Below are 18,805 nucleotides of genomic sequence, written 5' to 3'. Positions count from 1 at the left end.
GAGTGATGTGCAAGTTGTTTCCAATGACTTTGGAATGGAAAAGGATGTCATATTTACCCACCGGTATCGAACTTGTATTAATTTTTGTCCAATGGTGCGGTGTTTTTTCTTTGATGTTTCTCGACTGATATATCGCATACAATTTTGTTATTTGAATATCACATATGTGATATTTTTGCATACTAATTAGATACGCCCCCTCATGGCGATTGGCTAAAGAAAACACACAATACTGGCAACAAACTTTATTCAACAAATTGTAAACATGAAGAAAAAAAAATGAAAATTTAAAATTAAAATGTTCTGTTTCTTTAACAGTTTGAAACAAAAACTGAACAGTTCTTTAAAATGTTACGTGATCAATATACACATTAGGCCTACTTGTTTCCTGCATCAAAAATATGGACATTACAGTTTGTAATGTTGATCATTGGGGTGCGCATTGGATCAACCATTAACTTTGGAAGTTTGCTATTATTGGCTTCGAATTCTGCCGCGCATTCGTTTCCTTCCGAGCCCAATTTCGGTGGATTTAGCGCCATGCTTACTGCACTAAGTTGTTCCTGGCTTGGTCGTTTGTAGTTCCGAACTGCCGTGCTTCTGTGTCCTGTTCTGGACATTACAAGCTGTTCCTCTATTCCTGACAAATAAAAATTTATGAATACAAAAGAAAATTAAAAAACTACGCCAGAGAGAGAGAGAGAGAGAGAGAGAGAGAGAGAGAGAGAGAGAGATAAATATTACCTGATTGAAATAGATTTGTAGCACATGTTCGTTTGCCCGAATGGTTGGAGAAATTCCCATGGAAGCCAGCCCCACTACACATATCCTTGATGATTTTCCCGAGTTTGTTTACTCCCATGACCTGCTTGGAATACTTCAGTCCCTCACCTGCTAATGGACGACGGTACATGCTTCCCGGTCCAACCATGTCAATGTAAGTTTGGTACACATGAAATAAATTCCGAGGTCCGTCGGGTCCACAGTCGTGTTTTACTTCCTTGGCAGTTAGGTTTCGCTGATTTAATCCCCCCGCAAAGTTCTTGGAAGTACGACCGTAAAATGTAATAAACATTTTGTCACTAATCTTGTCGAGCTTGAACTGCTCCGTCACTAATGAACGATGTTCATCAAGACCTCTGAGCCCAAATAATTTACAGTTGTAGAAGAATATTGTGTTGGTAAGTGCAACTGAAGTTTTCATACCCAGATGTCCGCCTTCCCATAACGCGTTCTCCATTTCGGGGGAAATTGGATCCGCCTGTCGAATTGTCACACCTATTCCCTCCGTGGCGAGTTGTTTCATTCGGGCATCTAATGTTTTGCGGAAATTCCGAAAACGCATATCTTTACCGTCAAGAAAATTTAAGTCGATTTCATTATCTCGCATAAATCTTAAAATAGCAGCACACAACTGGTACAAGGTTTTAGGTGGATATGGACTACCATCAGCCCTGCGGCACTCGATCACAAAGCAGGACAAAATATGGTCTAAATCTTGTGAGCTGCACGATAGTAAATCAGGAAGTTGCATTTCTAAACCTGAATTAGCGTTTCTCGATTTTCGCCAGTCGTCAAAAACTTTAACTCCCCAAGATGTATTGCGTCGTGTATTGGTACTTTCCTGACTTTTGTGAAGCTCCTTTATTTCTGTAGAATTCACTGGTTTGCCGAAACGTTCCGGAGGGTCGGTTCTGACGTCATATTGTTCAGTTTTAATGTTATCCTGTTTTTCTAACTCCTTTAAAAATTCATCAACGTCGAAAGTAAAGTTTCCAAATTCAACATCTTTTTCGTCCAATTCATCAAAGTTTTCAAAAGATTCAAGCGCTTGGCTTAAAATCAAGTCATCGGAGTCGCCGAGTACGTCCATCTTCCTCCACCGAATTTCTGAAACTGCGCATTTAATTTGTACCAGAGAGCGGGAAAAAGTGAAAATATCACCGGATGGCGGGAAAATGTGCCAAAACCATTGGACAAATCAGTTACATGATTGGCAGCTCGAGCATGTACGGAATATATCGCCTCACCTTTTGACACTCGGGGGCTCCGCCCCCTCGTGCCAAAAAGTGAGGCGATATATTCCGTACATGCTCTCGTGTCATCATGTAACTATAACGTGAATTTCTCCGGGTAGAAATTGATTGCATGTCAATAATAAAGAATTGGATTTGACCCCTTTCATCAATTTCGATTGACATATACTTCTTGTCAGGCAAGTGTAACTTGGTTGATAATCGTCAAAAGTAACAGAAAATGTGATTGGGACAAACTATATAAGATAATTATGTTTGCCCGCGTATTGATTTGCGCATTTCACTTACTTTTTACAACTGCATCAAATGTTTTGTTATCTAATAATAACGTTTAAAACTATCCATTGGTTCTTGGGGCTTTTAGTAACAAATATATTGAAAGCACGAACTCTATGACATTGCATGCGCTCATCTCAGACTTCAACTTACTTTTAGTTACCATGGTAACCTTCAAACTGTTCTTTCTATTTAACCTGCTGACCGACGACAACAATAACTAACTTACCTGTTTTCACTTGTTATGGATAGTTGAAGAAAAGAATTTTTGGTATTTTATATAGACACTGACTTTATTCGTTGTACAAACTTTATCTTATGGTTTTTTTAAAAGATGAATGTGTGTTGTACATCTCACTATCTTAATTTCAAAAGAATGATCTGTATACGTTGTTTTAAAACTTAGTCGAAATCTTGGCCAAATTCAGCACGTACCACCACGTACCACCACTACTCAACTTTCACAATTACTAGTAGTTTGTTTTTAGACTGCTTCTTGAACACAGTTTTTTGAAAACTACATAACCACAAAATCTAAAAGAAAAATTTAATATAAAATTGGAAAGATATGTTTCAAAAGTTGGATTATGTTTCAAAAGTTGGATTTGAAACTTTTTTTCCAGAGATACGTATCCCTGAAATATACAAAACCGTGCTCTGATATGTTGCACATATTTTTATTTGTTTCAGTGATAAATTTTTATTTCTATTAACATTTCAAAACAATCAAGCGTCTAAAATAAATTTGACGACAACATTCAGAAGCAATTCTAATTGTGCACAGGTAGCTTTATTGCAAAAGGCTTTTCCGATTAAAAAAGTGAACACAGAGTCAAATGAATTTTCAAAAAAGAAAGTAGTATATATATACACAATGGACTTGTTTTGTTTTTGTAGCTCACATTATTAAAGATAGACCGATAATGATATAAATGTATGTACAAAAACACAAATTGATTGAATAAAAACTGAATACACATTTTTTTTTAATTATATATACAAAAACTAATGAAAACTAATATCAATTTCAACAAAGTGTTTTAATAATGTTGACAAAACATGTGAAATGAAAAGAAAAATTATTTGATATTGACATTGCAAATGTTAGATCTTAAGCTGAGGATATATATCATTCCAATAATTTCCCTGCCCTCAACTATATCTCAGAAACATGTGGTCGCAGTCAAATATAAAATGTTAACATTTAATAATCCATATCCATGCTTTGACTACAACAAAAAAACAAAATATTAAATTTTAAAAAAATCGATTAACATCACTCAACGCACAACCCATCTCCTTCCAGCAAATGGAGGCTTTTCAGATAAACAGGACGCATATGACCTGGATGTGTAGATCAGTATAAAATTTGTTCCACCCAAAATACTTACTCATCTGACATTGTTGATCTCTCATCGGCGGGAAACTTCATGGATCCCAAAAGCCAGTAAGTTTGAAAAGTTCCTTTAAAGTGATTTTTTAAATCCAGGTCCTCCTAAAATTTAAAAGGAAGAAAAAATTTATTTCAAGCACATACTATGCTTGACATTGCTCTCTCTCTCTCTCTCTCTCTCTCTCTCTCTCTCTCTCTCTCTCTCTCTCTCTCTCTCTCTCTCTCTCTCTCTCTTACCTGAACACTTTCATCCAAACGTTCCGTCATCTTGAACCCGCCAATGGATAGCAAAATATCGTATGTCGTCTGGCTGATGTGAATCTTGTTCGCTTTGAATGAAGACATAATACTTTCTATCAATGACAACCATTGCTTTTTTAACCTTTTATTTATAGTGTCAGCAAAAAGATTGGGCGATTCCATTCAGGAACCAGGTACATACCCTTTCCCAAGGACTCCATCTTAGAGGCTGTGTTGACAGTATCGCCAAAGAGGCAGTATCTTGGCATCTTAGTTCCCACGACACCTGCTACCACTTGACCTGTTGTCGGGGGTCAAAAAGTGAAGTTAAAATTACCATTTGATCACTTATATGGCATATCTTAGATAACCTTTATCCAATAGCAACAATGGACTGTGTTAGGTAGAGTGAACCCTTTAGTTTTTTATTTTGGACATCGGCCCAAGCTGTCTTAAATTCATATACAAAAAATATAAAGGCTCTTTCACGTGCACTATTTTCTTACATTTCAATTAGCTTGTCAAAATATTTTGAGATGGGTCTGGCAGCCGTTTTGGCCCGTCCACTTAAAGGGGCATGGTCACGATTTTGGTCAAATTCTATTTTTCTTTTTTTATTATTTACAATGCTTTAGGAATACATTTCTAATGATCAAATGAAATTTGAGAGTCATATATAAGTAGAGATATAAGCAAGATACAGGGCTCACAATTCTCTGTCATGTACTAGTAAACAAGGCTCGTCCCCTGTTTTTGTTTACATAAGTTCAATATACATGTACCATTAAAAAAATCTTTTTTCATGCTGATTTGTCTATCTTCTTATTCATTTTAAGCATAAATAAATAGTTCCTAACGTTTAACACATTCAGTTTAGGTCTAAAGCAGGATTTTCACTTCAACATTCATAGTATAAACAAAAGCTTTGTTTACGTTGCAAAAACTTTTAAGCTCTTTAACTCGCATATAACTTGACGAATGAAACTCAAATTTTGTTTGCCGATTAGCCCAAAGAGAACTGACATATGTGATTTATCAATATTTTATAGTTTTATTAATACTTAGATAAGTGAATTCTTTTAGATTCAGAATCGTTTGGAATTAGAAAATAAACTGTTCCAATATTACATACCAGTATGGCAACCAATACGCAGACTGAAGGTCATCCCGGGCAAATGAGGAATTTCCACGTCCTTGACAGTGCGCTCCAAGTCTAGCGCCATGGACGCTATTTCCGCAGCATGTCGATTTCCGTTCGGTCGAGGGACACCTGTCAATTAACAAACGCAGGTATCAACTGTTTAAAAAAAGAGGCATTTTTTTAATCAGTAGGTTAATCATTTCATTTACTCTGGAAGGGGACCACTTCTTCATCATAAGATTTTATAAGGAAAGCTCGGACTAGATAACAATACAGTGCGTCTTTTTATAACTTAAGCTAGTTTAATTTCTACTGGTTTTAATGTAATCTTTTTTCATGATATTATGACTGAATTTGTGTAAAAGAATATTATAACGTTGCTGGCAAAAAAGTGAAGCACAAGCGTGCATCGAGTGTTCAGTGCATATGTTTCTATTTTAAATGTATTATTGTAAGGACACTATTTGTAAAGCTGCATTTTTGGTATCAGTAGGAAACAACAAAATATTAAAATTTAGTAAGCATTGTTACACTTCGCTAAAAATAAAAAATTCGAGATTGTTTTTGCAAGGGGGGGAGTATAAAAATAACGCTCTACATGTTCGTAAATTTAAAAAAAGGGGAGCTCACCCGAAACAACCATGTAGGCGTCACCTATGGTCTCCACCTTATACACATCATACGTATCTATCCTCCCATCAAAGCACGTGTACAGATTGTTTAACATATCGACCACCTTAATAAAAGGAAAAATCATCTAATGAAAAGGGAAAAAAGAATGATTGGATTGACCAAAGAAAAAGAAAAGATGAAAGACATTGAGATATGGACAGAATGATGTGTGTGGAGAGAGAGAGAGAGAGAGAGAGAGAGAGAGAGAGATAATGCGAAAAACCTGATATGGTGAGCTTGAGGATGCTATTTTGGTGAAGCCCACGATGTCGCTGAAGAAGATGGTCGCCTCTGGAAAGTGCTCAGCCTCTACCACTTCATTGCTCTTCAGTCGCTCTGCCACCGACTTAGGTAACATCTGGTAGAGCAAAGTGTCAGTTCTCTTTTTCTCTTTGTTCAAGGCTTTTGTTCTACAATTACACAGTCGCACATCATGAAATCATGCACATTGTTTTCCTATTTCAACCTATCTTAAATGAAAAAAAAGAGAAGACCAACCTGTTTGCAATAGTCACTGAGTAGTTTTGTATCTGGACAGTTAGCTTGTAGACGCCAGTAACTACCAATGGACAGATGATCATAACAGCAGCAAAGATACAACTGATCGACACGATTACCTCCAGGTCTTCGTTTTCTCGGATTGTCAGCTGTTTGTCAATTTTCTCTGCCAGTTTCTTCTGCGTTTCTCTGACTGTCTCCTGATAGTAGGTCATGTTTTCAAACCAGTAATTGGCCATTTCCAGAGACGCATTTAGTTGGATGCTGCTCTTGTTGGAGCGTATCATCAATCTCAGGCTGGTTATCTGGACCAGCAGTTCATTCTTACTTTTAAGCTGTTCCTCATGCATCTGATATGCAAGATCAGAGTAGCGTTTACAAGATTGAAAACTGATATTGGAGTTGATTTGAGCTTCCAAAAAAAGTAAGTAATCCTCTTTGGTATCAAATCCACCTTTTGCAAAATAGGTCACGCCTAAGCCTCGTTCTCGCCCGATGTGTTCACTGGCTACGATAATCTCCTGATAGGCCACCAACGTCTTCCATATTGCACCGCTCCGGGACTCGGACACACTTTCGTACAGCCACAAGATGAACACATCTATCAGGCTGGTGTAGAACTCGATCTCCTGTTTAGAGGTTCTGTTTTGCATTTGGTCCAGCTGATACCTATGTCGGTTGAGGTACAGCAGGAATTTGTCCTTAGACTGAAATTCGAGCCGTTTGTTACTCATCCTGACTGGCCAGTACGACATGTTGTCGACCGCCGCGTCAGTTTCTGGGTACCGTCGAAGTAGTAGGTTCTTGGTCTCCATACCAATGGCGCTTACATAGAGGGCGCTCATGTCGCGTTCTCTTTGCAGATACCGCATCATTTGACCGAGCTCGATACTGAAAATATGACATCGTGTAAGTTGTTAAAAAGTAAAATAATAGTGTCATTTTTGTATCATGTTTGAAGTTGTTTGTCCAAACTTTGCTCCTTAGAACCCACTAACAAAAATATCAAAACCACTTGTATCATGTAAAATGTCAATTAAAAAGATTAGAAATATATATATTTTTATGTGGCACATATTACACAAGTAAGCATAGTGGGGGCCGTTAGTAATGGCGGTAATAGTTTTATAATTTATTTCGATTCAAATTACATACTTGCTATATTTTTACATCTTTTGAGTATGATTCCCTCTATTTCTTACGGAAACTTATTCATAATTTGTAGAAACTGACAAAACTGAAATCTACACGCCCCATTGTCGATTGGTCGAAACCTACAGCGACCTGAGAAAACTCACGGATTGCAAGAAATGATAATGATGATGTCAGACTCAAATTCTCATAGGAGACGATTTGACTTTTTTTTTTTAGCTAAAGTACTGATGTACTTTAACAGTAATTTAGTTAGTTTTACTTACTTTTTACAATCATTTTATATATTACTATTTGTTAAAAGAAAGATGTAAATATGAACAATAAATGCTTTCTTTGAAGATTCATGCAGGTTATGAAGACAGCGAATAAAAAATTTTATAACACGTTAACGCATGTTATGTATTTTTTCTGCAATGTCGCCGCCTTCCTAGCCAAGAGTTTTCGGTCCACTCCGCTTCCCATAATGGGGAACGGAGTGGAACGAAGACCTTTGGCTAGCAAAGGTGCCACCTTCCTATCCCGCATAAATCACCAAAGAAAGCATTACATTGTTTAAATGTACAGATTTGCAAATATGATTCCTTGTATGAACCTACAGAATTAGGAAACGTTCACTTCTGTACTAATTTAACTTTTTCATGACGTCACAATGATCATAATGCTCAAGCGGTTGGTTGGATTATTGTATACATAAAATCTTGGTAATTTTGACAGCTCTTATTGGTTTGCCCTTTTCAAATGAAAATATAAGTAATAAACAGCAATGTTAAAAAGTTAATCGGGATATGAACTTGGTTGGTATGTGATCAAATCTTCTAAGAAGGCCTTCGGGCCTCACGAACAGGATTTCACCACAGGACCAACCAAGTTCACACCCCGGTGAACTTTTTTAACTTGCTGTTTATTTCCTTATTAACGATTGTCTGTCTGTGACAGGCGTAAATTAATAAGTTTGAATAATCTTGCATGACTCGGGTATATTTTTGCAGAGGAAGCGAATGTAGGAACATGCTTACAAGTCATCAGTACGTTATGAATTGGACGAACTAGTTGGTAGGTATAAGGTAGTAGTAATTTGAATGTCAGTGGTCGAGTTATAAGCAAGATACAATACTATATTAATATATATTATATATTGATAGAGTTTACAAATATATGTTATAAAAACAAAGTTCATGTCATGTTTTTGTTAACATTTTGAATGTTGAAAAGAAAATTCAAGGTTAATGCTTTAAATACTAGTATACATGTATGTGGCACATGCTAGAAACTGTTTATTTCTGTTCACAACGAATTTAGCAGATAGAAAAATCAGTCAGAAAAGAACGTTTACTAGTATATTAAATCAATGTAAACAACAGACATATATCGAGTCCTGTTAACACACGCTTTAAACGTGCCCATTTACACCCACAAGAGGCGGTGGCATGTTTTTTGTAATGATTGGTCACTTACGAGAAGAACAGAGAACTCCGGATTTCAGACGACTCGACATAGTTCTTCAGGACGGAAACAAACACATTGGACATCATTCCCACCAGGATCCCCATGGGGAGGAGCACAATCAATAGCATTTTCAACAGCTGCTTTCGTTTTCCAGAATTGGTAATTGGGTTGTCTAAAAAAGCAATTTTTCTAAAATTGTCCATGTCTTTATCGTAAATTTTGTTTGTATATATCTTATTATTTGTATCCTTATTAATTTTGTCATGATTTAAATTTTAAATTGTTCAAGCCATTTATTATATAGAAAACAATGTTGACAAAAAATGGAATTAACATAAAATCAAATGTCTACTTGTGGCGCCCGTTTTTTTTCTGTTTATTTGTACACTTGTGTTCCTTTAGTGTATAGAGTTCAACTACCTCAGCGAAGTAGATTAATTTTTTATCATTGCGAATGTTTTTGCGCAATATAGTAAATACAATGTATTTATACCCTTTATGAAATCGTTTCAAAACTATTAATGAAATAGAACATAATAAACAAATAACAGTTGAGAATTTTTCAGATTTTTTACCGAAAATTTAATTTTTTAAATAAATTTCCGTTGTACTGTAGGTGAGCGTTGCCACTGTGCTTTTATGACGTTATGATAAAATGAAGCTTTGTAGGAGTACGTTATATGAAATAACATTTAAAAAAGTAAAAAGTGTGCGCCTTTGACATTTTTGTTCAAGAATTATGATTAAGATTTTCCTCAATTTTTGAATGAATCCATTGTACAAATAAACATTTTTAATGCTCTAAATATATATCAAAATATAGTGATATTTTCTTCAGTTTTAATGTTTTGATATTTTGAGATGAGCCCCATTAAAAACCAGATGGTAGAATTAAGAAAATGATATTGATAATCACATTTCACAATTTAAGTAAAATCGCTATTGTAGTTTTTTTTTCAAATCGGCCTCGAAATGTGGAAAATGACAATTTCCTATGTATTCCTATTGTAAATGTATTTTTTACGCAAAAACCCGAATCATCCTCCTTAAATGTGAAATATATAATTCAAAAACATAAATAGCAAGCCCTTGGTCTGGCCAATATTAGCAAAAAGACATTAAGATTAAAGCATAAGTGCATGAGATGAATTTATTTTGCATTAAAGTAAAAAATTTCATTTTGGGGGGGGGGGGGGGGTAGAGATTCTTGGTCTGAGTTATGTACAAGCAATTCATAATATATATCAAATTTGATAGTATAAACTAAACTCATATTTAAAATATATTTGTTTCCTTAACTAAGAATAGAAATCACAGATTAAAACAATGATTTTAAAGTATGATGCATTTCATGTTAAAGGCAATTTTTTCAAAAAATCTGGCAGACACAAATACCTAAACAAAAAGACAATCTGAATCATATTACATGTAGCATTTTATGTTTCATTATCTATTATGCATGGTGCCTAGAAGAGTTTACATAAACAGAAGGAATTGGTATTTTCTACTTCTGTTTTAGGCTTTGAATTTTTTTTGTAAGTTAAAAATAAAACATGAAGGTCAACTGCAATTATCATCAACTACCGTTCAAATAGCTGTGTTAACATAGTTCATTGAAATCATCAGAGTGGATTGAAACGGATTGTTTTTTACCAGGATATTTTTTACTGTTTAACGCATTTTTAAGCATGATTTTGTTTACGGCATTGCTTTTGTCTATTTATCTTATTAAGGAGGCAGGTCATTAGTGGTCAACACACTTACCATCAGATTTGTCTTACACTTTGGCATATGGTATTTTTGACAATAAACTAACATTAGTAAAGAAAAAATCCAAATAATAAAGCTTTAAAATTTGATAATTCTCCTAAATCAAAATGTAGAACTCTCTTTCTCAAGAAGATCAAAGTGGTCTAAATATGGCCACGACCAACGAGCTCATTTAAAGGACCCGGACACAGATTCTTTGTTGAACTCTCACCTCTACACAGTGTCTTGCAGGCGTTCTCCGATTGAGGCAGACTCAGCATGTCCATGATGAGAGTGTTAAGTTGGGACGGCGTCATGGACCCCATGGAACTATTTATGGACTGTCCCATTTTGGACGACGGCCGGATTTGGCCTCTCTTCTTGAAAAACACCATGCTCTCTAACCTGAATTAACAAATACAGACAATAATGACTATATGGATCGCCTGTTTGATTTTATCTCTACAGTAATAGTTTTAGAGACACGCTGTATGTTTTTAAAATTATGACGGTAAATGTTGTCTTTAATTCTTAATAAAGCAAATCTTAATTTTCGCGGTTTTTTATAGTGATTAATTGAACCAAAGAGAAAATAATCCTTGAAATGACATTTTTTTTTATTAATTCACTGTGTGGAGATATTAAATTGGCCAGAATAATGCTTGTATGCGCATTTTAGCATATACATGTAATCAGTAAATTTTTGGAACTATAACTTAAGATTTATATTCATACGCTATCTTGTATTTATTATTGTATATGTACTGTTTGTTAAAAAACAAACTATATTCCTTAGAAGTAAACGTTTTATCATCAAAGGTCATGCTTCTAAATGGGCAAAGTTACATTCCCCCTTATTATTCGACCTTTTATCTGGCAATATCCACTTGGAAAATATTTTGAATCAGAACGAACCAAAACTAATTATCTGATCGAACGATGACCTTAATTAAATCTATAAGAAAAAGCAAAGGCGCTTACCAGGCTTAAACATTAAACATATACAGTACATCACATTTGAAATTGAAAAATTAATAATCATAATTTTTTTTTTTTTTTGCGAAGAACATAGAATGTTAGTTTTCACCAACCTTTGGCAACAGCTATCTCAACCCTGTTTGCTGTATGTGCTTTTCATGATCTCCGCCTTTCTATCATCCTCGTAATGAAGCTGAGAGTTTTAAATTAACAGTTACGTGACGTCATCGATCGATTCCGCAATCTTCGAAGGGGATTTGTCCAAAATCAAAATCATCACATTCTCATCTCATTAACACTTAATACAGACATGTACGTTTAGTTATTAGATAAGATTTAGCGATCATCAGGTCTTATGATTAATTAAACATCGTATCAAATTCAGGTAACTTTATTCAATAGTTGCATCGTTATTAAAATCTATGAACAGTTCAAGATGAATTATGTACTATTCTAGCTGACATCCTTTCCTGCGTTTGACTTTTCATGTCAATGCCTTTTTCTCCATTCCTTCAATTTAATTTAGAATTGTTTATACCTCAGCTTTAATATTACGTTACATATTTTTTTTTCGCGAAAAAAAATGTACCACCAATATTTCGGCTTCTTCTTTCCCATTATTTTGTACCTCTGTCTAATCTAAGCATTCCAGATACGACTATCTGACTATTCCGAATCTCTTTTTTTGTCTAATCCAAGTTATATTTTCTCACCGTTTCGAATCTCTAAGGGGCAACAAAAAAAATGCTGGCAACAAACTTTCACCATATTGTGTCTCTGTCCTTGGCAACCAATAGTTAAGATACACTATTATGAGTTTATGTTGTATTCTATTCAAGTAATCTATATATGATTTAATTGAGATTGTTTTAATTTTTTAATGTTTTAACATCAACGGGTTATTCTCTCTTGAAAAACTTATCACAATGCTACATCCATGATAAATAATCGTTTAAATTCTGAAATCAAAGGAAGTATTCTTACATCACATAGATCAATGGTCATAAAATTTTCATGTTTTTTTTTTCAAATATCAAAACAAACTATTATTTACATGTATTACGCAAGTAATGATTATAACATAATTTGTGTATTGTCTTTTTCTAATGTACATGCCATGCGATAAAGTACACAATATGTTTGGTATACTCGAGATGCTAGCTATTTATTAATTTCTGATGGTACTCGAAATCGGCCTTACCAATACCTACATACATCCATTTCGCTGTCTTAAGAATTGAATAAGGACGTGTTTGTTAATTAAAGACGTGATAATGGTATAAATGAAAGATTCTCATGATCCTCTTAAGTCAAGTCCAGCATGTGAGATACATAATTCAGAGCTCCCGAAGTATTTATTATGTAACCAAAACCATGTCAGGTTTTTGTTTGCAAATGAAGTAATTTGATTAAAATAAATTATACCACATCTGATACAAATTGACACGTGACAATCAATATAACTTGTTTCAATGAGCTCATTTCTTTAAATAGCATTAAAAACGTTAACAAACAGGAAAAAAAACATGATTTGAATGAAAAGTTTACAAACATAACGGCTATTTTTAACAACAACAAAAATAATCTTGACTTTTGGAAATAAAATTTCTAAATATCCATCCAGCTTTTTACGTATTGCATTAAATTTCGACGTAGCATTAGATATTTTTTAGTTAACCATGATAGGCAAGAGAAACAAGATATATGATTTAAGTTTTTATTATGTCATTCTTTATAACTGTAATCCACAATTACGAGATTTTTTATTGAAACAGGACTCGTTTAATAAAACACATATAATGCTGTTGTTCAGCCGTTTGTTATGTCTTGTTGCAAATTTTCAATTTACCGGATGGCAGTAAATACAAAATTTACAACTTAAAACTTGTTATGCTGTAAATTTTGCATTTAATTTACAAGATGACAGTTATCACAACCATTTGAGGAAGCCAATTGAATTATGGTAAGAATCACTCTTGACACCTATTTTTAAATATTTTAATGAGCTCAAGCTCGAGTTGACCAAATTTCAACATAGTTGGCATAAGAAGCATATCAACGCTGGCCAATTACTGGTGGTAATTTTTGAGGATGTTTAATAACATTTGCGAATTCCAATTTAAATTGCAATATTTTTTTTCTGCAATACTAGCGACGTTTATCTTCATACTCGCATGAATCACAAAAGAAAAAGTTTGATGCTTAAATGAAGGTACGGCGAGTATTGTAAAACAAAAAATACACAATCCGTGAATAAAATGTGATTATACCCCAGTGTCGATATGGGAGAAAAATTTAAACAAAGTTAATATTGGTCTTCATATTTAAATACGAGTCATGTTCAGCTTAAAATTGAGTTCAGTAACAAAAAACAATGCACATGTACATAAACTAATGGTTAAAGAAACTCAGTTTAAATACATTACGTTACAACTGGACCTTTTAAAAATTCAATCATACGTAATCATAAGTATTTTTTAATCCACGACAATTGTCCGCGACGAGTCAAAAGGATTGACCACAGGGGCATCGTATCCATTCTACACTCTATGACATATATATAAAGAATACACTTTGTGTGTGTGTGTGTGTGTGTGTATATATATATATATATATATATATATATATATATATATATATATATATATATATATATATATATATATAAAGCACTGAATAGAATCAACAACACTAGGCATCTTTAAGGTGTCGGATCTAATATATAGATACTAAGCCAGTAAACTGAATATATAAAGCACTAAAAATGGCTAACGACACGAGCAATAGAAATTGTCATATTTTCGGGACAACCCGTCCCTTCTTCAGGACCAAAAAATAAATTACATAAGTGAAAAACAAAGAAAGCAAAATCTAAAGCTACTACTAAACTTCTTAAGAAACTATGAAAAAGAACAGCTACATTATACACATCATTTGATCACATTCTTAAAGGTGTTGATACTGTCGCCGATCGCTATAAAGTAATCAATCGACTGCCAATTTCACGCCTGATTAAGTTAATTAGCTAATTAAAAAATTGACGTCCGAGTTAATAAAGGAAAATTTGAACCCGCGTTGTTAACTCGTACGGCACTTTATATATATATATATATATATATATATATATATATATATATATATATATATATATATATATATATATATATGTCATAGAGTGTAGAATGGATACGATGCCTCTGTGAATTAAGGTGTATAATTTATATATATGTCATAGAGAGTAGAATGGATACGATGCCCCTGTGAATTTAGGTGTATAATTTATATATATGTCATTGAGTGTCAATTCAATTCAATTCTTTATTCGCTCAAGACCAGTTCACTAGTATTTGAGGTTCAAAATCAGTATATACAAATGTACACGAATACAGTCAAGGATCACATGTACAGTAGAAGTAATAATGACAAAAAAAAAGTTAAAATCACAATACAATAGGTTGTTAAAGTTGGTTTCTGGAAGAACAGACTTTGAAAATTTTCTTATTAAATATTGACAAGTTTTTTAGTTTTTCTACATTAAAAGTATTCATGAGCTCGTTAAATTTTATCATATTTGGGTTTTCATAATATCTCTTGGGTAAAAACATTTTTCTGTCGTTTACAAAATATGTACATTCTAAAATATAATGAAATTCATCCCCAATACTATTAGAATCACACATTGTACATTTTCTTAAATGTTTTTCAATATTATGCCATCTACCTGTTTCAATGGGGAATCGATGATTACATGATCGTAATTTTGTAAACGTGATCCGTAGATCTGTAGGTAAAATCAACAAGTACTTTTCTAAAGTGTAGAATGGATACGATGCCCCTGTTGATTGACGGTGTTTGTGAACTCTAAAGGTTCTAGTTATATTTGTTGATAAACATGCATGGTTTTGATTCATGAGGAGATTCCTCAGATATTTACATTTTTATGTTTGCAATAAAGTGATTTTCAATATAAAAAAGTATTATTTACGTCGAAAAAACACATTAAACGATACATTAAAATTGCAGAGATAGAAATGCAGTAAATCTTTAAAGCATGACTCCCTTTTATCATCATAGCAATCTTGTTTTTCCCCAATCAAGAATTACAATTAATATAAAAGACGGAAATAAAAAATGTTCCGTCAAAATACTTAGATATTCTATGTATTATGTAGATAAATCTTAATTAATTCAATAGATAAAAATTTCTTATGCACTGCTTTGCACATTTATATGAAAACTGAATATAGTTGCGTTTAGGTATACCCCACAAGGTACAAACTCACTTCTGTGAATTAAAGATGCAACAAAAAAACCTTTTAAATAAATTATTTAAATGTTTTAAGGACATAATATTTATGATTTTTTTTTAATCCCAAAGGTTTCTCAGTGAACTTTTGACATGCGACATTATTCTATTATAAAACAACAAATACCAACCCACAAACGAAGGTGGGAGAAACTATATTCATTTGCACAATTAAATTATAATGGTTCTTCTCATTTTTTATGTTGATTTTAATTTCATTGTTATGCGATATGTTTTAAGAATATTTCATTTAAAGATATGATATAAGAAGTACACTTATATTGTTATCTGTGAAAACTATACATATCGAGTCGAATTCTATAAAAGAAACCTCTGATCAAATGCAGAATAACAGAATTAGAATGGTTATAAAGCATTTGTAATTTAAGTGTAATGCATGGAATTTCCTCGATACTTTTGAAATTTTCATGCATCATCTAGCACAAAAATTTCACCTTTTTGTAATTTTTGCTTTCAAACAAAATACACGTATCATTATAGTAAGACAAAATAATAATGCAGCAATTTATACAAATTTTGATTAATTGAATTGTTTCTTGAAAGAAAATGTCAATAAAATTGAATAAAATAAGTATAATATCCAATGTCGTAAATTTTCTGAAATAAAAATAACCAGCTTAATACTTTTCCTTTTTAAGATATGAGGGGTGGTAAATGTATGTGTTACGAAGAGCTAATCTTTTTAGTACATGTTTCACACCTCGAACAATTTTCTTGATACCAAATGACTTGGTACACACCAAGTCCAGGCTTTAGTGACCATCCATTGTGTTCACAATGATTAAACCAATTATTGACGATATTTGGTTTAATCATTGTTAAACCTGCAAACCAAGTCTCAACTACATAACATTTGTAAGAATATGAATAAAACAACATCTGAAAAAAACATATTTATTTAAATTCTCTGGAGAACAGTGTCAGTTTTGATCATTTTTCAATAATTAGATGGGCAATGTTATGTCATTTCCATCCATCCTAATTATGATTTTGTTTATACAAGCTGGAATGGTCAGTCTTAATACATTTCTGCACTGCTCACCCTTAGTAGAATCTGCAGTCGATGATGATGTAGCTATGGATGGTGCTCGCTCACTTTCTACACTCTGGCTTTTAGGAGAAGGAGGTTGCAAAGCATCTGAAATTTCTCTTTATTTCTCCTCAGATGCTCTTTTGTAAGTTCTGACAGCAGAACTTCTATGACCACTACGTTTCATGACCTCTTGCTCTTCAAACCCAGCATTATACAAATTGGACCAGCAAAATAATCTACCAGAGTGATTCACAACTCTTTTGTCTTTCCTAGTATCATCAAATATTGATTGCATACACTTACCAAGGGTGTTGACACCAATAACCTGAGAAGAAAATTTTACAATACTTTCTTTTTCGGGCGGAAGAGGTCGTCTATAAAAGGGGCCTTTATTTGGTATGCATGCAAGGTAGCGGCATCTACAACACAACTGGGTTTTTGGGGACAACTGTACTGAGGTATTGTTTTAGATAAATTTTCGATCTTTCAGGCCACCTTTTATAGATCATTTGAAACAGTAAATTGTTCGGCCTTAAGGTCTTTGTGCTCACTCAAATTGCGAAACCAAAATTGGAGTTATAGAAGAACACACCATAGCTTAAACCCTTTGAAGTTGTCTTATTGATAACACCTTTTCCCCAAAGTTCATTTTCATCATTATTTGTCAGGTTCTCTGTATGTTTAACAACACCCCTGCCTTCTGATACTCTCTCTCTTTCATTACAGAATCCAAGGTTCCCCTAAAACTTGAAAATGCGATGTTGTTGAAGAAATTTATCTCGGGGCGTCTACCATTCCTCCCTGATATTCCTCTGGATCCCTGCCACAATATTGTAGATCGTGTTTGGGGGGTATTTGGATCCTAAATAAAAATTAAAATTTAAAAACTTCTCTCTCTCTCTCTCTCTCTCTCATATCTGTCACTGCAGCTGCTTTACAAAATTGGCAAATATTGCTATCGTTCCTGGTTACTGCCACAAAACTTAAGGGGACAGTTATGTATCTTTCAAGAAGAACACTGGCAGTCCTATTTCTGTTGTGTGCCCAGACCAGCCATACATTTACTGCAAATTAATTATTATGTCTTGTTTTTTAGGAATTCTCTGGATTCTTTGTTTTTCCAAGTCAGCTTCCAAAATAGTTTCAGAAAACCGTTTTTGGAATTAGTGTCTGGCACATCCGAAAATAAATCATCATTAATATCAAAAAGACTTTTTATTTCCTGGCTTAAATCCATTTGGAAAGACATCTTGTACTTCGCTTGCTTCTTTCATGAATTGAAGGGTGAATGTATGATTTATTGTTTAGTTTGAATTTCACTCATTTCAAACTTTTCCTATCTAAAACAGGTAACCTGCCCCAAGGCACAAAATATCACCAGGCCAAGGTGGACTGAACTAATTGCATTTAAATCATCATACTTTGAATTGATAAGATATAACACAATTGAATGGTGATAAATAAAACGAACTATAAAAGAATAATTTCTCGTGTGAAACATGTACTAAGTATGTTGTTAAACTTTTTTCCCCGCCATTCGATTTGGTGATTTGGTACCACCAAATCTCATGGTACTCGGAAAAAGTTTGCCAACATATTCTTTTCATCTTGATGCAATATTTCCGTTCGACATAAAAATAAGTATTGTGTTCATGGGATGATAACATTTTTTGATTAACTGGAAAGTTAATGCATTTTTTAATCTCCTTAATAATCTATGTACCGAAAAGAGGTACAATATATTCCTACTTGCGATAACATTGCACATGTAATGATTTAAGTGGAATTTCCCCACGTCATGAACTTAATCAATAATAGATTTTTTAAAAAATTGCGTGATCAGTTTAAAGAAAGGCATGGT

General features: G+C 33.5%; 2 protein-coding genes across 2 annotated transcripts; both read right to left on the bottom strand.

Moving 5' to 3' along the window:
- Nucleotides 1-127: 127 nt before the first annotated feature.
- Nucleotides 128-2,011, bottom strand: LOC105348634 (zinc finger MYM-type protein 3). Its single transcript, XM_011458155.4, has 2 exons — nucleotides 745-2,011; nucleotides 128-640 (listed from the first exon to the last, which is right to left on the bottom strand). Exons 1-2 carry the CDS (start codon nucleotides 1,871-1,873, stop codon nucleotides 378-380), a joined length of 1,392 nt encoding a protein of 463 aa, XP_011456457.4. The 5' UTR covers nucleotides 1,874-2,011; the 3' UTR covers nucleotides 128-377.
- A 1,332-nt stretch (nucleotides 2,012-3,343) lies between these two features.
- LOC105319933 (uncharacterized) lies at nucleotides 3,344-11,820 on the bottom strand. The gene is made up of 11 exons (XM_011417666.4): nucleotides 11,698-11,820; nucleotides 10,839-11,011; nucleotides 8,867-9,029; nucleotides 6,257-7,147; nucleotides 5,982-6,168; nucleotides 5,717-5,822; nucleotides 5,078-5,215; nucleotides 4,148-4,246; nucleotides 3,943-4,034; nucleotides 3,704-3,807; nucleotides 3,344-3,541 (listed from the first exon to the last, which is right to left on the bottom strand). Exons 2-11 carry the CDS (start codon nucleotides 10,999-11,001, stop codon nucleotides 3,517-3,519), a joined length of 1,968 nt encoding a protein of 655 aa, XP_011415968.3. The 5' UTR covers nucleotides 11,002-11,011; nucleotides 11,698-11,820; the 3' UTR covers nucleotides 3,344-3,516.
- Nucleotides 11,821-18,805: the final 6,985 nt, after the last annotated feature.

Source organism: Magallana gigas, chromosome 8, assembly GCF_963853765.1.
Source record: "Magallana gigas chromosome 8, xbMagGiga1.1, whole genome shotgun sequence".
NCBI lineage: Eukaryota > Metazoa > Mollusca > Bivalvia > Ostreida > Ostreidae > Magallana > Magallana gigas.
Note: the sequence above shows the minus strand (reverse complement) of the source record. Positions and strands in the feature narration are given on the sequence as shown.

Bases quoted from the DNA above. Each gene is read 5' to 3' on its own strand.
- LOC105348634 (XM_011458155.4), bottom strand. From the start codon at position 1,873: ATGGACGTACTCGGCGACTCCGATGACTTGATTTTAAGCCAAGCGCTT. The intron at 641-744 runs GTAATATTTATC...TTTATTTGTCAG, and splicing joins TACAAATCTATTTCAATCAG to GAATAGAGGAACAGCTTGTA.
- LOC105319933 (XM_011417666.4), bottom strand. From the start codon at position 11,001: ATGGTGTTTTTCAAGAAGAGAGGCCAAATCCGGCCGTCGTCCAAAATG. The intron at 6,169-6,256 runs GTTGGTCTTCTC...GTGTAATTGTAG, and splicing joins TCAGTGACTATTGCAAACAG to AACAAAAGCCTTGAACAAAG. The intron at 3,542-3,703 runs GTAAGTATTTTG...TTTTTGTTGTAG, and splicing joins AGATCAACAATGTCAGATGA to TCAAAGCATGGATATGGATT.